This window comes from Panthera tigris, chromosome E3 (assembly GCF_018350195.1).
Source record: "Panthera tigris isolate Pti1 chromosome E3, P.tigris_Pti1_mat1.1, whole genome shotgun sequence".
Classification (NCBI taxonomy): domain Eukaryota; kingdom Metazoa; phylum Chordata; class Mammalia; order Carnivora; family Felidae; genus Panthera; species Panthera tigris.
Window position 1 is genome coordinate 24,107,544 of NC_056675.1, and position 25,249 is coordinate 24,132,792.

Here is a 25,249-nt window from a genome sequence, read left to right on the forward strand (position 1 = left end):
GGAGACTTGAATCTTACTTACAGCTTAGTTCAGTTTATTTTTTATTTAAGAATATTTGAAGCAAATACACAAAACGTTAACTAATTACGGATGACGGGAAATGGAAGTTTGCTATGTACTTATGTATTATGTATTTGATCTGTACTTATTGCATTAAAAACAAAAAAACACTGAAAGAGCCTGCATAGAAGAACACTGGGGTCTTGGGAGGCTGGAGAATACTGGCTCTGCCTGGGGCAGCTGAGACAAGTTACTTCGTCTCTCTGCGAGTCAGTTTCTCCCTCTCTAAGATGTGGCCAAGAATTATGATTGAGGGAGACCAACATACAAATAATCTGTAACAATATTCATTGACATTGTAACGACATTCACCTAGACCGGTGATGCTTACCTCGCAATGGCAGGGACCAGGCCATGGGGCCACCTGGGATTGCAGAGATGACGTGGAATAGGGCTGGGAAGTCCGCAGGATAGGGACCTGGCCGGCTTCTGTGCATAGCAGGGTTCCGCGCGGGACCCCCCAGCCCAGCAAGGGAGGGAGCGGCAGCGCGGCACCGTCCCCTGGTGGCCGTAGACAGTATACGACGCACACGGCAAATCGAATGCACACACGTGAGGACTGAATATTCATGTTTAACACTCAGGAACTCTTCTCTCCCTTTAAATGTGGCATTCTGACCATAGTTATTGCTGTCAATCATATAAATACTGTGATTCCAAAGCCGCGAAAGAAGCCACAGATCAAGATACCTTCACAGGCGCAGGAGAATCCAGGTTGCTATTGGGCATGCGCAAAGCTAAGAGGGCGGGGTCACAGGGTGTGAGACACTACGTCATTAGACTAATATAGTCTCAGCGGAAAGCCTTGTGACGGGCGGTAGCGTGGCCGAGTGGTCTAAGGCGCTGGATTTAGGCTCCAGTCATTTCGATGGCGTGGGTTCGAATCCCACCGCTGCCACACCCCTTCATGGTCTCACTTTTTCTTGAACCCTTCAATTTGTTTACCATCTCCTAATCCCTCTTCCTCTTTTCTCCTTTATGACTCTGTTTTTACAAATGAAATGGAGAGCAAGCGGGAAAAGCAAGAAACTGCAGCCCAGGCACTGCCTTTCCCTAGCCCAGTACACAAACCCACCAATCCTGCTATCTGAAAAAACAAAAACAGAAGTGTCTCCTTATGTCCAAGGGGAAAGCATCTGAAATAACTTTAATAGTTCCCAACAGACTGCCTACATCTCTAATGCTTCCAGGGGCGGCCAGAGTGAGCAGGCCGCTTTACCCCTTAAGGACAAAGGTTAGGTGGGGGTGATTTTAATTATGACCTGAGTTGGGAGGTTCCTTTCCCCGCACGCTCTGTATCCTATGGAGAGCTCCGGCTGACTCCACAAACCTCCGCTGGTAGAAAAGGTGTCAGGTGACCCTGTGGAAAGGTTGAGATATCACGGGGCCTGCCCCACGTGTGCTATCAACCTTGAAGTTCCAGCTTCATTGATCCACCCCCTATTTGGCCTTCACGCTTGGTTCAGGGGCCCCTTGTTTGTTTGTTTGCTTGCTTGTTTATTCAATAACTATGAAGGGCCTACTATGTGCAAGAAACCAAGTTCGTCTTGAGGCTACAGAGCACACAGGCAGGTAAGCTTCTCATCAGCTTTCAAGCTGTGGTAATTTCATTAATTACACCTGTGCGGAGTGTGACCCAGTGCACAACATGCTCACCTGGCTCAGGGTCAACCTAGGATGTGTCATTTCTCTGGGACTTGAAATTGAGAGATCAGGTATGTGAAGTTGGGAGAGAGGAGCTCAGGAAGAGGAATCAGATTGTGGAAAATCCTGTTGGCAAACGAGAGCCTGGTGAGTTTGAGATGCTTTGAAGGCAATTCAGGGCAGCTGAGCAGAGAGCGGCAGGGACTAATGGCAAGAGATGAGGCTGAGTGTTAGGCAAGCAGGGTCATGAATGCTAAGCTAAGGCCCTGAACTTGGTCCTGAGGGCAGTGAGAAACCATCAAAAGGTTTTAAGATGGAGGGTGGCATGTTCCAATTTTGGGTTTAGAAAGTTCCTTCTGGCAGCAGGAACAGGAGGTTCCATTCAAAGCCTACTTCAGTTGTCTAGGAGAAAGGAGAGTGGCTTGCAGCATGGTTGTGACAGTGTGTAGGACAGAGAGATGTTTTGGAAGTGAGTCTGACCAGACTCACTGAAGAAGGTATGAAGAAGAAGGACGTGTCAAAGTGATGACCAGGTTTTGGACTTGAGCCACTGGATGGTGGCTCTGGTGTTGCCTCTTCTTTCCCTCGGAGGGAATATAGGATGAAGAGGAATTTGTGTAAAGATACTTTCAGCTTGATTCACAATGAGTGTGAGATGTGGGACATGGGCTTGAGGAGGAGGTTGGACATAGAAGTCTGGAGGTCAAGAGAACACTCTAAACAAATGATACAGACTTGGGAGGCAGTGGAATAGACGTATTTGCTCAGGAAGAGTGCACAGGGGCAGTAGAGGGGCCAAGACAGAGTCCTGAGGAACATCATCTTAAATAGAGGGCAGTAGGAGGGGTGCCTGGGCGCCTCGGTCAGTTAAGCACCGAGTTTGGCTCAGGTCATGATCTTGCGGTCCGTGAGTTTGAGTCCCGCGTCGGGCTCTGTGCTGACAGCTCGGAGCCTGGAGCCTGCTTCAGATTCTGTGTCTCCTTCTCTCTCTGCCCCTCTCCCGCTCACACTCTGTCTCTCTCTCAAAAATAAATAATAAAACATTTTTTAAAAATGGGGGACAGAAGAGAGGAGACAAAGAAGGACTGGTCAGAGACATAGGTGGAAAACAGGTGTGGTGTCACATAAGCCAAAAAGAGTATTGCAAACAGGAAGTATCCAACCATGTTGAACACTGCTAAGAGGCTTGGCAAGATAAAGACTAAAAAATATCCATTGGACTTATGATTTATGGACAAGGTCATTGACCCTGATTAAAGGCATATTGAATGAGTTGAAGAGAAGAAACAGAAACATATGTGTGGACAACTGAACACAAAATTTGATTTTGAGGAGGAAAGCCATAGGAGCACTAGTGAGAGAGGAAATGGGGAGTTAAGGGAGGATATTTTTCAGATGAGAGAGACTGGAGGATAATTTTTATTTGTTTTTTAGTAAACCCTACAGCCAACATGGGGCTGGAACTCAGGTCCCTGAGATCATGCTCTTTCCACTGAGTCAGCCAGACACCCTGAAACTGGGGGATATTTTAGACACCTGGCCTTGCGTCTACAACAGGGAATAGTTTCACCGATGATTTTTTTTTTTAAGTTTATTTATTTTGAGGGGGAGAGAGAGAGCGTGCTTGGGAGGGGGAGAGAGAGAGAGGAGAGAGAATTCCAAGCAGGCTCTGCACAGTGCAGAGCCTGATGTGGGGTTCGAACTCACAAACTGTGAGACCGTGACCTGAGCCAAAATCAAGAGTCAGATAAATGCCTAACCAACTGAGCCACCCAGGCGCCCCTTCAGGGTATAGTTTCAGCACTGACAGTGGAAAGCTCATGGATTTACCTTTGATGATCCATTCTGATTGGCTGCTCACACTGCCAGCTCTATCTTCTGCATTCATGTTGCTTTTGCTCAGTGTTTCCAAGTAAGCTAGGCCCTCCTACCTCTCTCAGAACCTCATGCATGGAGGGCTGGTTATCTGAGCTGCCTCTGAAATCCTCACAGGAACTCTGTCTGTTGGGTGCAGGTGCTACCTCCTTTTCCTTTGGGTAAAAACACGAAAGGAGGGAAGCTTTCTTGGCATAGTGACCCACACAGCCCCCAGGCCCAGGGTGTACATGTTCAGAGCCTCAGGAAACAGATGACTTAGAGAAATGGAGAGAACAAAGGAATTGATTTTCCTTTTGTTTTCTGAAAGCTGAGTTTTGGCAGTAGACAAAAGGTGTAGAAGATTATGCGAACAGTCAAAGTCTGTTTTCCTGGCCCTGGGAACAGATTTCTCAGGATTGATAGAGGAAAGTCAAAGAAGAAGGAGGTGAGTTTAGATGCAAATGTGTTACTGAGAAGAAAGGGAGCCCAAGGGCTGCCAGCCCCAAATGGCCTGAGGTAGATACCAGAGCTCAAACTAAGCCGTGAGATGGCTGAGGTGCAGAAGAGCGGAAATAACCATGAGGAGCGTTGGGCCAGTGAGCCTTGGACAGTGCCTCCAAATTACTTCAGCTGCAGAGGAGTAACCCCCACCCTTTTTAGTTAGACACACTCCCAGATTCCCCATCTGTAAAAGGGGAATGATAAACCCTACTGTAAGGGTAGCCCTAAGAATTAAATAAGAGCATACAGGGATGCCTGGGTGGCTCAGTCGGTTGAGCGCCCGACTTCGGCTCAGGTCATGAGCTCACAGCTTGTGAGTTGGAGCCCCGGGTCGGGGTCTGTGCTGACAGCTCAGAGTCTGGATCCTGCTTCGGATTCTGTGCCTCCCTCTCTCTCTGCCCCAACCCACTCACATTCTGTCTCTGTCTCTCTCGAAAATAACATCAAAAAAAAAAAAAATGAAAAGAATTAAATAAGGGCATACAGATGAAAGCCCTTTCAAACTGTCAAGCATCAAAACGGACATAAAGGATTATTACTGAGCTTTGAAAAATTATATGCACACAAGCAGTTCAACCTATTAAAGAAGAGCATACAATTTTTAACTGCTTCACAAACTTTCTTAATTGTTCAGCAGAGAGGGATACACTGGGAATGGTCATGTTGGCTCTAATACATTCGTTCCCCTCCACCACAAGTTTTGTTAGGCTTGTGATGGTTTTCTTCTCTGCCAGGATCCATTGTTTGATGGGCCAGTTCCACTTGTACACATTATGATATATACATGGATATATTTAAACACTGATATCTTGATACAATCAATACCAAGACAATGTGGAAGGGGGCACTGTTTCTGTGGAGAGCAAGGCTGGATTAAGAAGTTTTGTGAGTTTAAACATTAAAGATTCTGGTGATCACCACTGCTCCCTTATTAATATATGGAAGAAATAGGGGCACCTGGGTGGCTCAGTTGGTTAAGCATCCAACTTCAGCTCAGGTCATGATGTCACAGTTCCTGAGTTCTAGCCCCACGTCGGGCTCTGTGCTGACAGCTCAGAGCCTGGAGCCTGCTTTGGATTCTGTGTCTCCCTCTCTCTCTCCCCCTCCCCTTCTCATGCTCTGTCTCTCTCTCCCTCTCTCAAAAATAAATAAGCATTAAAAACATTAAAAATACATATATGGAAGAAATACCAAATTATAAAGTATGACCAAAATAAGTTCTAATTCTTCCCATTACAATTATATTGGTACTTTTTCAAAAGGTCCAATTCTTTAAAAAATTATTTTTGGGGATATAATTTACATAGAATATTAGCTTCAGGTGTACAACATGATTTGATATATGTATATACTGTGAAGTGAGCACAATATCCAGTTAACATCTGTCACCACATATAGTTATAATTTTTTCCTGTGATAAAAACTTTAAGTTTTTTGTTTTGAAAGAGAGAGCGATAGAGTGAGCAGGGTAGGGGCAGAGAGAGAGAGAGAGAGAGAGAGAGAGAGAATCCCAAGCAAGCTCCGTGTTATCAGCATAGAACCCAACATGGTGCTCCAACTCACAAACCGTTAGATCTTGACCTGAACTGAATCAAGAGTCAGACACTTAATCAACCAAGCCACCCTGTGTTCCTTGTGGTGAAAACTTGCAAGATCTACTCTCTTAACAACCTTCACATATATAATATAGTATTATTAACCATAGTAACCATTATATCACCATAACTTATTTATTTTATAACTGGAAGTTTATATCTTTTGACCACCTTAAAAAGTTTTGTTTTGTTTTAGATCTTTTCTGACACAGAAGCCTGTGCTTATTATCAGCCCCAGACTCATAAACTGGAAACCCAAAAGGCCAGGTCTGGCTAGGCAGAAGCCTGGGTCTCCGGTGTCCCTGCAACCCTGGCTATCATCACACAGGGAGAAGTGCATGACTGAGTGAAACCAAAACATCAAGGTAGCAGATCAAAAGCAATTCTCCTAGAATCGGTCTAGTCCAAGATCCCAAGACTGTCTCAGGACAAACAGAGAGGAGCTTGGGCAGTGAGGACGGTCCAATGTCTCTAGAGAGGCAGCAGCTGCAAATGCCACCCCCCCGCCAGCCCTTAGCCGCTAGAGATGACTCCGGCCAGGCCCTAAGCGCTCACCTAGGAGGCGTGGCTGGGGAGGGGGTGGCACAAGAGAGGGAGAGGGCGGGGCTAGGCAGAATTACAAGTAGGAGAGGGGAGGGACCGGATCCAGAAGGAGGAGCAAGGCCAGTCCCGGAAGGAGAAACCAAGGGGAAGGCTCAATCCTACCGGTAGGGCCAGAAACAGGGCGGAACCAAAGCAGGGGAGAATCCGGGGTCGGGCTAGGTCTGGGCAGAGCAGAGGGAGAAAGCCTAGAAGGCGGAGGGGGCCTTACGGCTACCTCCTCGGTAACCCCGCCAGGCTAGGCATGAAGCCTGGGCGACCCAGAGGGCGGGGCCAGGGCGGGGCCGTGGCTCAAGAGGAGGAGCAGAGGCGTGCCCAAGCCTGGGGGGGGGGGGGGGGGCAGGGCAGGGACGGAGTCAAGACCCAGGGGGTGGGCCCAAGCCCAGGGGGCGGGGTGTGGCCGGGGCAGTGGTTCGGGGGCGGGTCCTAGCCCAGAAGGTGAAGCTGGGTAAGAAGAGGCAGTGGCCAGTGGCGCAGGTCAGACATTGGACTGCTGCAGGCCTACGAGATGTAGGGCCAGGGCGAGCAGCCCGAGCAGCAGCAGCAGCCCGAGCAGCAACCGTAGGAGTGTTCGCGCGGTGGAGCCGCGGGACCGCCGGCTCGTAGACCTCACGTATTGCTCGACGACGTCGGCGAAGCGGAACTTGTCTGGCGCGTAGCCAAGCTGGGCGCGGGCCTTGGCGATCTGGAAGGTGTGCGTCACGGCCACGCTGCGCACCTGCGGGGGGGGGGGGTAGCAGAGTGGCGGGCCCATGAGGGTGGGAAACACATTCCAACTTGTGTTACCGACAGGGAAGAGAGGGCAGGGGTTTTCCTTCCTTCGCACATCAGATCCCATGTGCTGCGTCTCGCACCTCCTCAGGGAAGATTTCCTTTCTCCCTTCTCCCATTTTCCTCGAGAGCGAGGCTTCCAGGAGGCGTTTTCTGCATCTCCCCCACCCTACTGAACTTCTCAGTCCCCCCAAAATGACGGTCCCACCTCTGCGCGTCCCTTCCCGGGCTAGCGGCCTAGCACAGGGCTGGGAGTCAGCAGGTTCTTGGCTATGTTCTAAAAGAAGCTGACCGCCCTGCCCGGGCCCCGGGCGCTGCTCTCCGGAAATGTCCCCAGGAAACACGCTAGGCTTCTCTGGCTACAGCCCCAGGACACAGCCTTCACACCCTCCCTGGTTAAACTTCCCTAAGAGAGGAATTCAATTAAGACATGATTCTCTCCAGCTTCTGGGCTGCCTGGGGCCCCATAGGCTTCAAGGGCAGTACTGACAGTTATGAATAACTGAATAGGCCCTGTGCCTGGCCTGGGCTAAATCCTTTCTAGGCCTTATCTTATTTAATTCCCTGAGGTGGCACTAACACTGTCTCCTCTTTACAGAGGTTAGATGACTTGCCTAGACTCAACAGGGGAGCCACATTCCAGGCCCCGCACTTCCTGGCTGTGCTGGGACCGGAGAGAGGATGCCCTCCCACCTCATGTCTTCCTCTGTTGTTCCTCAGCCCGACACTTGGAGGGGGTCTGAGAGAATGGCTTGATTCTCCCATGGCACTGAAACAGCCCTTCTGGCCAAGCTGCTGGTCTTGGATACTCGTGGGAGAGGGGAGAGGCCAGTCTTGTTCCTTTTTGCCCCAGGTAGTAAGTTCAAGGCTTTGGGGGATACAGCTGGGAACTAGATCAGCAAGGTCCTGGACACAGTGCTCTCAGATCTCAGGCTTAGATGTTACCTTACTTTGGGAAGTCTCCCTAACTGCCTCAGACCTAGCTCAGGTGCCCCTTCTGTGTGCTCTGAAGTTCCTCATAATTTCCTTCAGTGTAGGCCTTACACTGTGTTAGGTTTCCCGGTTGTCTTCCCCTTTGGACTGTGAGGTATTCGAGGTAAGGGCTGTGTCTTGCCTTAGTTACTCCGCACAGTTCCTGGCACACATTAGGGGCTCAAAAAATGTTGAATGAATCGGACTGTAACTAGAGAGCTGGTTGGGTATGTCACAGTTTGACCAGCAGAGGGCGCCAGAGCCATAGTGCCCAGAAACTTCCTTAGCTAAGTAGGGATCCTTTGCCCCTTAGCTGAACAAGGAAACTTACAAGTGAAACAAGAAGGAGGGGAGCTAAGTCCCTTCCGCAATTCAGCAGCGACTTGGCAACTAATTTACATTAATGTGATTCCTGATTCGCTTTGAGCTTGAAATCGTTTAGGTCTGGTCTGGGTTCAAATGCCAGCTCTGCTTCTTAAGTGCATGTTCATGGGCAGGTGTTTTCACCCCTGTGTGTCTCATTTCCTCTGTAAATGAAGGTAACAATCTACAATTTCGAGTAGCATTGAAAACTAAATGATATAAAGCACAACACCTGGCATATCATCACCACTCAGTAGATGGCCACTATTGTCATCATTCTCTTTCCTCTGCTAGTCTGGATAGTTCAAAGGAGAAACCACAAGGAAGTGCTTCTTGCTGTGGCCCATTCCCTGTCCTCTGAGTTAAACAGCACTGAGCTTGGAGTATGAAGTCAATTCCCAAACTGTGTGACCTTGGACAAGCACTAACTTCTCCAGTGTTGTTTCTTATAAAGTTCAGTTTCTTATCATAAAACACCATCATAATCTCTTGCCCTTCCTAACTTAGCAGGACATCAGAGAGAATCAAATGCAGAGTGAACTGGAAGGATTTTGCAAGTAATGCCAAACACTACTATTTACAACCTGCATTTAAAACATCCTCTCTTTTAAACTGTGTGTACAGAGAAATCTGCATCATTTGGGAATAGTATTCTGTACACAGTAGGCACTTATATACTTATTATTCAGTAAGCATGAACGGTGAACCTAGAACCACCAGGTTCTGTGTGCATGTGTCTCGAGTGTCGGTGGCACTGGTGGGGAGTGTTGGCATATTCAAAAATGTGAATGTCACAGAACCTGTCTTTGGGAGCTTCCGGTCTGGCAGCGAAGATAAGCTGCTTATGAATGAATGACAGGGACGAGGGACAGGCTCAGAGCTAATCACATTTCAGACCAAGAAAGCACAGCCTAAGCAAAAGCCCAGAGGCTGGGATGATTGTAAAAAGCTAGCACTAGATTTGGGCCCACAAGGAAGGTTCTGAGACCTCAGACAAGGATCCAGTTATGGTGTCCAATGGGTGAGGGGTGCTGGCGGTGGGGCTGTGGTGCAGGGCACCTCCCCCCCCTCCCACCAGCAGCCCACCTACCTCGCTCCGGGTGAGCAGTGGTTGGACGCTGCAGATGGGCCTCAAGGCCAGGTGCACATACTCCATCACCGCAGCTGTGGGGGGAGAGAAGGGCCAGTGACCAGGGGGCCTTGCTCTGCAAGCTCTGGGGAGACCCTCGGGGACAAATGAGTTGGGGGCATTATTTGCTTTGCTAGGGGGAGTCTCTTCATTTTGCAAAATTCTCCTGTCCCTGGGTTCCTTTAGATCAGCAGTTGTCAGCTCGTGCCGGGGAGGTGGGGGTGGGGGCTTGTTTGGCTGTGAAATGTGTCACAAGTACGTTGTTATTAATATTAAAGGACTGACATTTGAAAACAAACCAGAGCAGATTCAGAGTTATCTCAAATCATGTCTCCTTCCCCCCCTCACTTCTATTCCAATGTGGTCTCTTGAGTAGGAGAGAAAGAAGTTGCAACGGTGGTTCTCAACCGGACCACTTTTCAAAATGCTCATGCTTCCCCCACCCCCTTGCTCTTGTTGATGCTGATGTAATTGGTCTGGGATGCGGCTGAGGCATTTTTACGTTTTATAAGCTCCCAGGTGATTCTAATGCGCAGCCAGAGTTAAGAACTAGGGGGTTATAGTTAGCTCGCTAGGAACACTATACAATCCTATATAACTGCCAGAACCTGTAGCTGCTCTTTCCCCAGCTGGGGGGTCAAAGAGTGTCAATCATTGTGGCAGCGCTGTGCGTGAGAAGTCACCCCACGTGTGGTCTAGTGGGCATAAGTTTGTAAATCCCTGCTTTAAATGCCAAGCACCCCAATGCATTTAAAATACAACAGATCTAGCTAAGATTTTCCAGGAACGCAGCTCTTCGTGTCATGAGGATCACTTGTCCCCCTCGGGCTGACCACTCCATGCCTGATGTCTGCATTCCGGCTGGAAGGAGGCCAGCAGAGGTGATGATGGGGGGTGTGGATGAGAGTAGAGACTGAGCTTCAGGGTGCGGAGGAAGCTCCACCTGCTCCGAGGCAGACTTCTCTTCAGCCCCAGGGCCCCCTCTCCCCCTGACTGGCGTGATGCCTGCCAAGACGGGCCACAGGACTGGGTGTGGGTTTTGAAGTCAGCCAAGCCCGGGTGCGAACCTGCCTCTCCCGCTTTCTCACCGTGGCTCCATGAGCAGGTCACTAACCTCTCAGGGCCTCAGGGGCCTCATCTTTACTTGGGTCCAATCATACCCACCTAGAAAGTAGGATAGGGTTTATTCAGGGTCAGGACTATGGCAAGGAGGTTGCCAGGCAAATGCAGATCGGGCTTGGAGCACCTGACCCCTGAGAGTGACGGTCTCCTTAGATTTTGTGCCCTCAGTGCCTCACTCGTCTCCACCTAGTCCTGGCCCTGGGCTTGAAATAAGGTGATGCATGTGCACCTGGTACATGGAGGGCTTGTAATACACACACCCCTTCCCTTACCTGTTAGGTAAACCCAGGAAGTGGGCACCTGGATCCAGGGCTGGCTGTACCCTAGCTTCTCAAACTGCAAGGAAACATGGGCTGAGGTGAGAAATGGTCTTTCAGGGGCTGGTGTGGAAAGGCCACGTGTTCCCTTTGCCCTCTGTAGAGGTACCACCCGGCCCTCTGCCTGCCCACCCAAGAGGGCAAACCCAGCAGCCAGCCCCAACCCTGTGCCAGTCTTGAAATGGAAAGCTTTGATCTAGAAAAACCAAGCAGGGCTTGGATGCATGGGTAGGTTTTTAACCTGGGATCATCCACATCATTTAGTTATTATTTCCATCTGCCTACACCCAAAGACATTCCAAGGCACTTAACATAAAACCTAATTTTTCTAGATTTGACTTTTCTGCTATTTGACTAATCCGGCATGTGTGTGGAGGGTGGTAGGAGATGCATGAAGAGATAGGCTGGCACAAGATGAAGTCTTCACTTGTATAAAAACTGTCTGGGTCACAAAAAAAAACAAAAAAACAAAAAAACGGCAATAACAAGTGTTGGCAAAGACATGGAGGAACGGAACCCTGTTACACTGGTTTTGGAAATGTAAAATGGTGCAGCCACTTTGGAAAACAGCCTGGCAGTTCCTCAAAAGGTTAAACAGAGATACCGTATGATCCAACAATTCCACTCCTAGGTAAACACCCAAGGGAAATGAAAACGTACGTCCACAAAAAACGTATACAATCTTATTCATAATAGCCCCAAAGTCAAGAAAGCTCAACTTCTATCAACTGATGGATGGATAAACAAAATGTGGTCTATCCCTGGAATAGAATATTTTTTGGCAGTAAAAAAAGAATGAATACTGATATGATGCAGGCTACACATGAACTCTGAACTCATGATGCTAAATGAAAGAAGCCTAACACAAAAGTTCACATACTGTACGATTCCATCTATATGAAATGTCCAGAACAGGCAAATCTATAGAAACAGAGAGTAGACCCGTGGCTGTGTAGGGCTTTGGGGTGATGGTTGCACAACTCTGAATATACTAAAAACCATTGAATTATGTGCTTTAAATAGGTGAATCGAACAGTATATGCTCAATAAAGCTGTTGACATTGACATGTCTGCATGCCCCACAGATGGATCCTCTAGCAGAGGGGTTCTGGTCGACCTCCTCCAGGCAGGCCTGGCCCCAAGAAGGAGTCTGCAGGGTGCTGGGTGTGGAGGCCAGGGTTCTCGGAGGGGCTGCAGCACAGGAAGCCCCAGGGCTAACAGCTTCCTTCGACTTCAGTCTGCCTTCCACTTACCCCTTACACAGCTTCGTCACATAGTGTGGGGGCATCATGAGCAAACTTCCACAGGGCAAGTCGACATAAATCAGGAATCAGGGAGCAGCTGAGTGGTTCAGTCAGTTGAGCGTCTGAGTCTTGATTTCAGCTCAGGTCATGATCTTATGGTTTGGTTCATGAGATTGAGCTCCACATTGGGCTCCACGCTGACAGCATGGAACCAGCTTGGGGTTCTCTCTCTCCCTCTCTCTCTCTGCCCCTAAGCCTGCTTGGGATTTTTCTCCCTCTCTCTCTCTCAATCAAAATAAATAAATAAATAAAATTAGGGGGCACCTGGGTGTCTCAGTCGGTTAAGCATCCAACTCTTGGTTTGGGCTCAGGTCATGATCCCAGGGTCATGGGATTGAATTCCACCTCAGGCTCCATGCTGAGTATGGAGACTGCTTGGGATTCTCTCTCTCTCTCTCTCTCTCTCTCTCTCTCTCTGCCCCTCTCCCGTGCTCTCTCTCATAAAATAATTTTTAAACATTTAAAAAAAAAATCAAGAATCAGACTGGGAGAGGCTAAGGCAAACCAGGGGAGTACATGGTCCCCCAAAGGGGCAGCCACAACCCAGCTCCAGCCAGTTCCAATGTTGCCCAGTGGACACTATTGCTAGAGCTGTTTTTCAATGTGAAATCTTCTGATTTTCCGGAAGTAGGAAAGGATGACAAGGAGAGGAGATGTGCAGAATCCTTTAATTCTCACTTGGGGTGGAGGCAGGTGGACATCGGGGCACCTACCAGTGGGGCCATCCACTCGAAGAGGTTGACACTCTCCCCGTCATTGATATAGTACGCCTGGCCACTCTGAGAGGGACACACAGGGAGGGGGACAGTCAGGCATCTGCCCACCGCCTGACCCCACCCTTTCAGATGGCTAGCAGCTGCCCTGACTCCCCAGTTCTCCCGAGCAGCCATTGAGGAGTCATGGCCATTGTCTAACCCTGGGGACAGACCTGGGTAATTCCCTTAGAATTCTGAGACTGCCACACTGAAAGCTCTGTGACCTCGGCAGAGTCACTTAACCTCTCTGTACCTAAATGGGATGAAAATAATGGGAACTCCCTCTTGGGCTATTGTGAAGAGTAAATGTGACAGCATAGGTAAAATGCTTAGCATTTGGTTACCATTAGTTCAGGATCCATAACACCTACATCACAGGGTTACCGCAAGGAGTTAGCGATGCCCTATAAAGACACCCCACCCCTGGCTTCCCTGGGCCCACAGTCCCACCGGCCATCTTGAGTTGGGGAGAAATGTGTGTGAGCCAGGAACCCCCTAGGGATGGGGCACCCCACCTGCCGTCTGCTGGGGGGAGGTGGGGACAGCATGGCAGGAGACTCACGGCTACATAGCCCTTGGCCACGGTGAGGGCCTCGGCTGCCAACACGTGTGCCTGCACCAGATTATGCACGTGGACCCAGTTCATCTGTGTCCTGCGGTCCCCAAATCGGAACATGAATAGTCTCTTCTTGATGTGGCTCTGGAGAGGGTGATAAACACAAACCCAAGTCTGGAGTGGCTTTGAATACCATTTATATGATGCTGGCTCCCAAATTTCTAGCTCCAGGCCAGACCCAGGTCCCATCGCCTCCATGTCCTGGAGCGTGCGCCTGACCTTCTAGCTCCTGTTCACCATCCCCCCCAGACCCCCCACATCTTACTAGAGAGCACTCTGTGGCTCAGGCTGAAACCCTGGAGCCTCCGCTGGCCTTCCCTTCTCTCTACTCCACATCCAAGCCACCTGCAAACCCACTGGACTCAACTATTAGAATCTGTCCAGAATCCAACCACTTCTCATGGCTGTGACCGCTGCCTGGCTTCTATACCTGGACACCGAAATAGCTTCCTAGCCGCTTCGGCTTCCACCCATGGTCCTTGCTACTGTTCTCCACACAGCCAGGGGGATCCTTCTGAATTTGAAGTCAGATCCTATGTCTCCCTGCTCAGTCTTTCAGATGCCCACTGCCAAGTTGAAGGCCAAAGTCCTGACAACGGCTCAGGAGGCCCTTCTGACCTGGTCCCAGCTACTCTCGGACTTCATCTCCTACTAACTCTCTCGTGCACCCAGCTCCTGCCACACGGCCTCCCCCTGGAATGTGCAGCAGGCTCCCATCTCGGGGCCTGCCCCTGCCTGGAAGGTCCTCCCCTAAACACTCATGTGGTGCACCCTGCCAGCTCCTTCAAGGTGAAGAAGCCTCAAGGTTCCCCTGTCCCCTGCTCGATGAGACTCCCTGGCTGCCTGTGTGCCCAGCTCCCACACCTTGCTCCCCCTGTCCTCTTCTCCATCGTACCCGGCACCTTCAAACACTCTTTATCATTTATCATGCGTATTATCCATCTCCTCCTGTGAAAATATAAGCCCCACAAGGATAGGAATCATTGTCTGCTTTGTTCACTGATCTGTCCCGAAGCCTGGAATAGTGATCTTTCTAATTTCCAGGTTTGTACCCAAGTTGGCTGCTCTATTTGGACCACCTTCTCTCTACCACCCCATTTCCTTGGTTAATTCTTTCTTCTCTTTCCAAACAGCATAGGCATCACTACCTCCAGGAAGTCCTCCTGGACTGCCCCTACCAGGTCGTCTCTGCTGTGCTCCCACATTCTCCTTCTTTCCTCCACATAGCCCTTACCACACTGACTCTGTGACTGTGGCATCCATCTCCCTGACGTGGCTGTGAGAAATGTGAGGACAGGGCCTCCAGTCCCTCATAGCTATACTGCTGGCACCTGGCTTTCTCTGGAGAGAGGCTTTCTATATGGCAGCACGAGATGAGCCATCTGGCCATCTTTGAGCCCACATCTGAGTAGGGACAGTAGGCTCCCTCTGCCTCTTTGGGGTCATAGCTCTGTGTCTCTCCAACCTGTGTCTAACCCTGGCTGGCACACACTGAGAGACCTTTGTTCCTCGTGGGTCTGATAGGGGTAGGGACATCTCCCAGAACTAAGAGTCCCAGGCTCAGGACATTGCCCAAGACTGACACAGTGACTGCAGACTGGAAGAGCCCCATCCATGCGCACATCAGCCAGACTCCTCCTGTGCCTTGCGCACAGGCCTGGGTTGACATACCGCCACACGGGGCAGGTGCCTCTGCTCTTCAGGGCCATAGATCCCCGGGGGCCGGAGCACACACGTCCGCAGAGTGCCTCCTCCTAGGTCACAGGGAGGGAGGTCAGGGCCTGGGGAGGGGTGGACCAGCAGGGAGAGACACAGACATGCTGTCCACAGCTCCCGGTCCTTACCTGGATAGGTCGGCAGGGAAGACAGCCCCTTGGGCTTTCCTCATTGAATTACTTATTCTCAGTCGATCAGTCAGTCATTTAACAAACAGCATTGAGGGGTTCAACAATATCTCCCCCTTGCACTGGGCCCTGGGACGGATGCTGTGGAGAACCCAAGGATGACCAAGAAATGGCCCCTGCCCTCATGATGCTCACGGGCCAGTAACAGAGGTAAAACTGAGATGCAGATAGGTACGTGGCCCATGACAGTTCAGTCAGCACTTGGCAGACATAATCTCCTTTGGCTCCCCTGAGAGTCCTACTGTGCCCATTTTACAGATGCACAGAGAGACCCTCACTCCTTTGTGCCAATAGCTGTAGCTCTTTTCTTTTTCTGATCATCAGCTAGATAAGGACTATGGTGGCTCTCAGAGAGAGCCTACTATGTGCCTGGTGCTCTGGTAAGCCAGGTTGTTTTTTTTTTTTAATGTTTATTTATTTATTTTTGAGAAACAGAGAGAGACAGAGTGTGAGTGGGAGAGGGGCAGAGAGAAAAGGAGACACAGAGTCCGAAGCAGGCTCCAGGCTCTGAGTTATCAGCTCAGGGCCTGATGCGGGGCCCAAACCCATAAACTGTGATGAAGTCTGAGGATTAACCAACTGAGCCACCCAGGTGCCCCCAGGGTTTTTTCCTTCAAGGCAACCCTATGAGGTGAGAACTGTTACTATCCCTGCTTCTGGATCAAAGAACCAAGCCTCAGAGAAGGGACGCGATTTGCCTTAGGGCACACAGCTCAGCCCAGTAGAGATGAGATGGGGGACCAAAGCCCAGGTTCTGATGCTACAAACGGACTCTGTTTCTGCTCGCGCAGCCTTGGTCTCCTTGGAAAATGGGTGCTTTGTAAGTAGTGGTAGCGATTGTACTTTTCAGGCAATCAGTGGAGAAGGGAAGAGACTGGAGCCATCAGCACAAGAGCCTGGAGGCTGTCCCCCTCACTCTCACTGCTCTGTGCCAGCAGAGTCCCCCAGACCAACAGGGAGCTTGGTCCAGAGCCCCCCAACTTCTCTGGCACGGGTCTCCCCACATTGATGGAAGCACTAAACGAGTCTCCTCTGGAGAAGTCTGGGGGTACAGCCTGAAGGCTGCCACAGACATATGTCTGTCAAGTCTTAAGAAACCCTACAAAAATTTCATTTTATCTCATAATCTATTTAAGATTAAAAAAAATTTTTTTTAATTACTTATTTGTAAATTATTTGACTTTCAATCTCAACCCCTGGAGAAGGAACCTTCTGGAAGATGTTCCTGCTCTCCTGAGGCTCAGGTTCCCCAAGGGACCGCACCCCAGTTTGGGAAGCCCCAGTGTACATCGTCCTCTGGGACCAGAAGCCCACCTTCCTTTGGGGGTCCCTCCCCCTCTGCACAAGGTCTTAGGGGACCATCAGTCTAGATGCACCAGATGTGTCACTCTCCTCTGAGGTGGTGGCCACGGGACCCAAGCTGGGCCAGTGACATGTTCTCACCCAGGAATGTGACTCTCAATATCACTGACACCGGGCTCTAAAATCCTCAGAGTGGGTTCACCCTGAAGAGACTGGTCACCAGCTCCTGCCACCCAGGTCCCCGGAGCTGCCCCAACCCTGTCCTTTTTGCAAGCTCTGGTGATCATTTTTCTGCAAATATATTTTCCAGAAGCTATCCCACATCCTTCCGTAGTAAGTTCCTTTTCCTCGCAAACTTTGCCAGGGCAAGTGTCCTGGGTCATAGCCAAACACCCTGACTGCCTCTCCACCGATATCCTCACTTGACAATGAGGCCAGTGCAGCGGACTGAGTGGTAGCCCCAGAAAAGATATGCCCACATCCCGGAACATGTGGATATGACCTCATTTGGACGAGGGCCTTTGCAGATACAATTAAGGCTCTCAAAATGAGATCATCCTGGATTATGCTGGTGAGCCCCAAATCCAATGTCAAGTATCCCTTATAAGGGACTCACAGAGAAGAGACACATGAACCGCAAGGAATGAGTGGGGCCATAAGCTGGGAAATGGTTCTCCCATAGAGCCTCCTACAGGAAGTGCAGCCCAAGCCACACTTTGATCTCCAACATCTGGCTGTAAACCACAAGAGAAGACCTTTCAGTTTTAAGCCACCAAGTTTGTGGTCATTTGTCCCATCACACTGAGCTGAGATCTGCACTCTCAGGGCTCTGCTTCAGGGACCAGGGCTCTCCTTGCTGGGTTACAGGCAGAGTCTCAGGGACGAGCTTGTGTTAGCAGGGACTGGAAATCACCCAGCGTGACCATGGTTGGACTCCTGGAAGGCAGGTATCAGGTGAGCTTTTCTGTAAGCAGACTGCAGCTAATTTTAAACTCTGGGTCACCTGGGCATGGTCAGGGGAGCGGCGGGGAGGTCAGGTTGCAGCTGACATTGACTGGCGGGGCACTGGGCAGCCACGTCACGGAGGGGCAGGGCCCAGGGTATCCATGACTCCCGACAACGAAGAGCTGGGGATGCTCGTATAAATAATTCTTGTCCAAAGGATTAAGTGTCTGTTTTGCAGGCTGCTGGTCCAGCCATGGAAGGCTCCAGGCAGAAAAGAGAGTTCAACCGCACAGGGTCAACCCCCTGGGAAAACACAGCCGGATGTATGTTCCCACTGGGATCAGGGGTCAAGGCCTGACAGGCCCAGGGTGCCGGGATGGAGTGGGAGGATTTTAGGGAAAAGAGCCTGTGCTCAGTGGCCTGCTCAGCTGTGGCTGCAGTGAAGCATGATGGTTCAGCTCCAGGCTCTGGTGTTAGACGCCCCCTGGAGTAGGGGTGGGGTGTTCAAATCCCACCTCTGCCACCTAATAGCCAGGTGACCTTAGCTAAGTCAGTTCAGCTCTCAGCCTTACCTCCTCCCCTGTAAATCTGGGGATTATAATTGCAACCAGCCCTCACTCTCCAAATCTACTTGGCTCCTGAGTTTAGATACTTAAGATAGTAAGAGAAACCAAGTTTTCTGATTCTTTTTTAGTTTCTGAATTTCAGAAAGCAGAAAGTGATCACTTGAAGAGCAAGGGATATATCTAAATCTATCTGGCTCCTGAGTTTGGAAAGCAGGGGATCCTTAGGGTTCTTAGCTCATATGGATGCTGTAAAGAATTACTGAGACCTTTGCATATAAAATTAGCATGTAAGGGGCACGTGGGTGGCTCAGTCGGTTAAGCATACGACTTTGGCTCAGGTTATGATCTCACGGTTTGTGGGTTCAAGCCCTCATCAGGCTCTGTGCTGACAGCTCAGAGCCTGGAGCCTGCTTCGGATCCTGTGTCTCTCTCTCTCTGCCCACCCCCCCCCCACCACTTGTGCTCTGTCTCTCTCTCAAAAAATAAATAAACATTAAAAAATTTTTTAAAAAAGTACAAAACATCCTTAAACTAGATCTACTCCTATGTGGCAGAAGAAAGATCCACTCCTATCTGTCTCTTCCCTCACCCAAGATGTGAGCAACTTGAGGGCAGAGACTGGACGTGACTTTCTCCAGACTATGTCCCTGATGGGGTCTGGGCACATAGCAGGTGCTCAGAATTTGTGGAATGATGAGTGACAGAGGCCCTGGGGAACTGTCCTTTGGAAGGAAGGTGAACCTCAGAAACATAGAAGCTGAAAGCTAGACTCGCACATATATTCTGGGGGGAGGCAGCGGGGGGCATGTGCATTTGCCCTGAGTAGGGCCCCACGACACTCACCTGGGAGAGGTGTGCCATTGGCCATGAGGGTCAACTGGTCAGCGATGGCTTTGGTTCGCGAGTAGTCGTCCATATGCTGCCAGAGGACAAGGAGAAGAGCACCACCAGGTAGGGGTCAGCGGCACTGCCCAGCCCCCCTGGGCCCAGGGCTGCCGTCCCTGCTTCAGACTACATAGGGGCTGGATTCTGGGGGCTCCCCCTGGGAAATGGCCAGCGCCCTTCTTTTCCCTTGGGGTAGGAGCCATGGGAGCAGAGTTCAGAGCAGTAACAACGACCAGAGCTCCTTCACTCGGGGAGGGTCTTGCTGGCCCCCAGCGCGAGCCCCAGGATGCGGATGCTGCGTGTGCACTGGATGAACTGTTTCCATGCAGTCCTCCAGGTGTTCATGGCATTTCACACGCATCAACTCGCTGCCTGCTCTCCACACCCCACCGGGGTGGTGTTTTCACGCCCAGATGAAGAAACAGTGGCTCAAAGTGATTTGCACAAGGCCCCACAGGTAGAGAGTGGCCTGGCTGGCTCAAGGCCAAGTCTGTCTGATTTCAGAACCCCTAAAATAGGAGGCTTGTGCTACCGGGTTTTGGGGACCCCTTCTTCATGGGACTCAGCTTGAGTTGTGAAGCTGACCCTGGTTTCCACGCATCGCTACCCTTCGGGCTGTGGATCCCAGGCCCAGTGGCCCTGCCCACCTCTCCTGGAAGCCAGGTACCTTCTCCAGTGGGAAATATGGCACAGAGTCCTCATCACCCTGTTCTATGGGCTTCCCGCCGAACACGACATTGACGGTGCTGGTGTAGATGAGCCTTGGAACTCGCCGACGGATGCAAACTGCAGCGACAAGTGCGCGCGCGCGCGCGCACACACACACACACACACACACACACACACACACACACACGGGGCCAAGATGAGTAGAAGCTGGAGGAGGAGCTGCCCACTGGGACCTCCCTGGGAGAATCCACTGACCTCCACCCAGTCTTTGCCACACATCCTGGCCCCCGGGGCCCTCCCAGAATACAGAGCTGCTCAGGAGGGAAGGGGTGTGGGTCAAGTCCCTGCTCCGTGGGGCCCTGGGAGCCAGGCTGGCTCACTCCTCCTTCTCAGTATGGCTGTGGCCCCTGAGCTACCTTGCTGGGGTCAAGTCAGAAGAAAGTTTCAATCGATGGGGACATAGGAAAGAGACACTCTAGAATCAGAGAAAAGACCGGATGCAGGACAAGGCAGACATGCCCAGAGCCCCCATAAGTGGGTCTTCTATTTTGGTGCTTCAGCAACTTTTCTAACTCTTGATCCCTGAAACGTAAACTCCGCTGCCCGTGTCCCCAGACATGCTGTGGCCACACTGACCCGTCCCATGCAGGGGCCTGGGCAGGTCTGCAGTTTAGGAAGGATGTGCTTCCCACAGGCCCTACACTGGGGTGGGTGGGGGCAGGGGAGGAGGGTCCCACCTCTGTCCCCCTACCCTGTCCCCAGGGCCGGGCCTGTGGCAGGAGAGGGGAGAGAAGCAGGAAACACACAGCAGGTCACACTGAGCTCGGAGCGCCTACCATTGATCACTAGTTTGGTGCCTCCAACATTTATAGACTCAATCTGCTCTTTTTGCAGCTAAAAGACAAGACGGAGGTGGGATATCGTGGTGCTGTCATGCCTTGTCGCTGAGGCCATAAGGCTGGGCTTAGGGTCGGGCAGGACAGGGGCTACAGAATGTCCAGCTCAGAAGCAGGGATCTGGGAGGCCCACAGGAGGTGCAGGAGCCCTGGGTACCAGTGCCCAGCTCTGTCAGCATCCCCCTGAGCGCCCCCCACCTCTGCCTGGCCCTCAGCTATCTCATCACCTCCCCTCTGGGTGGTCAGCAGGATGAAATGCACCCGACGGGAGGACTTGGTACAGTGTTTGACCCAGAAAAGGGTTTCAAAATGTTTGGGTCATTTCCTCACTATGGAAGTCTCAGTTTCCTTATCTATAAGACAGACAAGAGTAATACTGTCCATGCCCTCACGAGGTTAGGGTGTGAAAAATAAAAACACCTTGTCTACAGAGAGAGAGCTGCTCGTGTGACCGGGAAAGGGCGAAGCCTGTACATCTCACTTAATCCTTCCGACCAGACTAGGAGATGGGTTCTATCTTGATTTTTAAACTATATTTATCCTCGTTGCAGTTGCTTTTAAATAGATAATACAATCACATGGTTAAAAACATCTCAAACAGGGGTGCCTGGGTGGCTCAGTTAGTTGCTTAAGTGTCTGGTTCTTGATGTCAGTTCAGGTCTTGATCTCAGGGTTGTGAGTTCAAGCCCCATGTTGGGCTCTGTGCTGACAGTGCAGGGCCTGCTTGGGACTCTCTCTCTCTCTCGCTGTCTCTGCCATTCTCCTACTTCCACATGCACATGTGTGCGTGTTCTCTCTCTCAAAAAAAATAAATATTTAAAAAAATCACTCAAACAGTAACAAGGGTATATAGTGAAAAGGAAACGTCCTTCCCATTCCTGACTCCAGCCTTCCTCCCCACCCCCCGCAGAGGCAACCACTGTTCCTATTACAGGCCGGTGTATTTCTAGACATAATCTATACTTATTAATATCAGCACATGCACACGTGTGAATATCCTAGCTTCTTTTTTATACAAACAGGAGGATATCAAACACTGTTTTTGCACCTTGGAAATTGTTCCGTTATCAACACATATTGAGTTACTTCATTCTGTTGAATGGCTGCATAGAATTTCAAAGTGGGGAGACTTTACAATTTATTTAAATAGTCCTTAACTGATGGGCATTTACTTTACTTCCTGTTTTTGTTATTTAAAACAATGCTGCAAATATACACACAGTGTGATTTCTGAGTCAAAGGGTGTCTGTTTTGATGGCTACCAGCCCACTGTAAGTACTAGTACGGAGGAGGAAACAGAGGCTCAGAGAGGTTAAGTTAACTCGCCCTGGGTCACACAGCGAGAAAGTGGCAGAACTGGCATGTGGTCCCATGGATGCAAAATGCAGGCTGGGTATATAGTCTGAGTCCTTCCTGGATTAGGTGAAGGGCACGTAAAGTTGGGGGTGCACAGAGCCCGGATCTGAACCCCGCTCTAACTCCAGGTATTATATGTTGGGGTGCTTACCTTCTCAACACCGGACATCCCATAGGATGCCACGTGGAAGACGCAGTCCACCCCTTCGAAGGCACGATACAGGGCTTCTTCATCTCGGACATCAGCCTGAAACACAGAAGGAAGAGATGGGGCCAGGAGGTTTGGGCCAAGGCAGAGATACCAGCCCTGCCTTGCCAGCTCCCAGAGCTCCCCTGACCCAGGCCGAGCACCCGTGGGAGAGGCTGTGGGGCAGGATTTAGTGTATGATTCTACAGGGCATCATCGTCTTCATCATCGTCGGCGGCTCCATTTATCAAGCTAATTCACAGGGGCTGTGCTCGGTGTTTTACGTGCACAGTCTCATGGCCTCCCCAGAAGACCCTTGTGAATCCTGCTTTCTATGGATGGGGACACGGAGGCTCAGACATGTGGAGGCTTGTGGCCATGGTTGCCCAGCTGGGAAATGCCAGAGTTTAAATAGTCTGATTCCAAGAGCCTGTTCTCTTCAATATCACACCACGGGTTTCACATCAGACACTGTCCCCAGACCTCCACCAGCAGCCTGGGCCCCCCCACCAGTCCCCAAGATGCTCATCACCGCACCTGGATGAACTCAGTCCCCGGGGACAGCTCCCACTGTGGTCGGCGGAGGTCGAGCAGGATGACAGAAGTGCCACTCTTGGCCAGGCTAGAACCCAGGCTAAAGCCCAGGTAGCCTCCTCCTCCAGTCACCAGAACCTTCTGCCTAGGGGCCTGCATGGGTGTGGCCTGAGTCTTCTGCTGTGGTGCTAGTGTTGGGGCTGTCTCTGGCTCACTGGGTTTGGGCCCAATTCCAGAACCCCGTCTGGGCCCAGGCTCTACCCCTGGCCCAGGTAACGGTGCAGCTTCTGGCCTAGGTACTGGCCCAGGTACTGACCTAGCTCCTGACCCAGGCCCCAGACCTGGCTTAGGTCCTGAAGCAGCACCAGGCTCTGGCCTAGGTCTGGACACAGCACCAGGCCCTGGTCCAGGTCCCGGAACAGCACCAGACTCTGGTGCAGGTAGGGACACAGCACCGTGCATTGGTCTGGGTCCTGAAATAGCACCAGGCCCTGGTCCAAGTTCTAGAACCACACCAGGCCCTGGTCCAGGTCTGGTCACAGCACCAAGCCCTGGTCCAGGTTCTAGAACCACACCAGGCCCCAGCCCAGGTCCTGACACAGCCCCAGGCCCTGGCCCAGGCCCCAGAACAGTAGTAGGCCCTGAACCTGCACCAGGCCCCGGGCCAGGCCCTGACTCAGACCCCAGGCCTGAGACTCCTCCCCAGGCCCGGCAGACGGGGCAGCTCTTCTCGCCCTGGCCTGCAGCTCTGCAGGCCTCTGGGGAGGAGCCTGCTGGGTTGGGCTTCATTCTCTACTGAGCCATGCAGACCCAGCATCTGTCCACCTGTAGAGAAAAATAGAAGAAAGAACATTCTAGAGTTGTCTTAAGTCATGTGGATTATCAGACTAAGGGGAACTCCTGGGGGTGCTTAGAGACCCTTTGAACCTGTCCCTTTCAGAATTTTGAGAACTTTCAAGGTGGTTGCTGCCTCCCTTGTGTTTTACAGCTGGGGAAATTGAGGCCCAAAGTCACATTGCATGGCTGAGGTTTACACCAAGCATTCCTAACTTCTCTACCAGTTCCTTAAAATCCCCGTTCCCATGCAGTACCAGAGGAAGGCAGAGTAAATCATGCCCAGGGGAACCCCAGCAGACTGGAGGTGACCGCTTCTGACTGGGAAGATGGGGAGGGTTTCCTGGAGAAAGAGATAGAAGGAAGAGGAGGAAGAGGAGAGAAGGGGAAATAAAGGGAAGAGATGAGGAGGAGGAATCCCCATGGGGTCTATAAGGGCTCTGTGCCTGGGAACCTGCACGGAAGAGCTGCACCACCCCCACCCTGAATCTGCAGCCCCTGGTTCTCCCAGGTGCCCCAGCAGTGCAGGTGGCTGGCAGTACAGGTCTGCCCAAGCCCTCTGCTGGCTTCAGGGTCAGGTCGGTAAACCTCGGGGTCCAGCACTGAGGATCCTGTCGTCCTGACTCCAGACTTAAAGCGACCCAGCTGTCAGTCACTATCACCATCTTCATCCCACCTCCCACCTCCTGCTCCACCTGAGGCTAAGGCAGCACCAGGGGCCGGATGATCATCGTCACCATAATAACAGCAGTGACCATATACCGTGGGTCAACTGTTTGCCAGGCCCTGTGGATACAGAGGCAGGTGTCTCTGCTCTGCATGATGCCTACTGGCTGTAAAAAAAAAAAAAAAAAAAAAAAAAGGACGGGCACAGGGCACCTGGGTGGCTCAGTTGGTTAAGAGCCTGACTTTCGATTTTGACTCAGGTCATGATCTCACGGTTCGTGAGTTCGAGTCCAGCGTTGGGCTTCTCTCTCTCCTTCTATCTCTGCCCCTCCCCTGCTCATGCTCTCTCTCTCTCTCTCTCACTCTCTCTCTCAAAATAAGTAAAATAAACATTAAAAACAACAAAAAAAGAATGAGCGCAACCGAGTGACTGAGTGATGAGCCCCATGGTTGTTGCTGGGGGTGTCAAGGGGCAGGGGCCCTGACAGATATAGGGGCTGTACCTTTTGGTCTCCCCCTTATCACTGTCCTGCTCTCCAAAGTTCTATGTGACGGACACAGTCACATGCTGTATAAACACTGGCACTCATGGGTTTAAGAGTGAGGAGACATCCCAAATCTGAGTCATCACTGGGGATGAGTTTAATTCCCCAACGGGGATGCAGCCCCAGAGTGGAGCCCTTCTCTGCCTAGGACTCTGTTCTGGGGACTGGTCTCCAGGACTGGAGCTTTCTATCCTATGGGGATGTGTGTGTGTGTGTGTGTGTGTGTGTGTGTGGGAGAGAGAGAGAGAGAGAGAGAGAGAGAGAGAGCGAGCCTGGGTGAATTCCTTACAACCTCCCTGTACCTCAGTATCTACAGCTGTAAAATGGACCCAAATAACCCTGGCTCCTCTACCT

At 51.1% G+C, this 25,249-nt stretch overlaps 1 protein-coding gene and 1 non-coding gene across 3 annotated transcripts; one reads left to right on the forward strand and one right to left on the reverse strand.

Moving 5' to 3' along the window:
* The first annotated feature begins 876 nt into the window (after positions 1 to 876).
* TRNAL-UAG lies at positions 877 to 958 on the forward strand. Its single transcript has one exon. It is a non-coding gene; the product is annotated as a tRNA-Leu (tRNA).
* A 5,701-nt stretch (positions 959 to 6,659) lies between these two features.
* Positions 6,660 to 23,639, reverse strand: SDR42E2 (short chain dehydrogenase/reductase family 42E, member 2). 2 transcript variants are annotated; one of them, XM_042971642.1, is made up of 12 exons: positions 23,585 to 23,639; positions 22,854 to 23,038; positions 22,281 to 22,376; positions 20,714 to 20,771; positions 19,876 to 19,994; positions 19,167 to 19,242; positions 15,278 to 15,360; positions 13,553 to 13,690; positions 12,949 to 13,014; positions 10,887 to 10,950; positions 9,454 to 9,527; positions 6,660 to 6,975 (listed from the first exon to the last, which is right to left on the reverse strand). In XM_042971642.1, exons 1-12 carry the CDS (start codon positions 23,637 to 23,639, stop codon positions 6,736 to 6,738), a joined length of 1,254 nt encoding a protein of 417 aa, XP_042827576.1. In that variant the 3' UTR covers positions 6,660 to 6,735. The 2 variants fall into 2 exon arrangements, with proteins under 2 accessions (XP_042827576.1, XP_042827575.1); XM_042971641.1 differs by having other exon boundaries at positions 22,854 to 23,639.
* Positions 23,640 to 25,249: the final 1,610 nt, after the last annotated feature.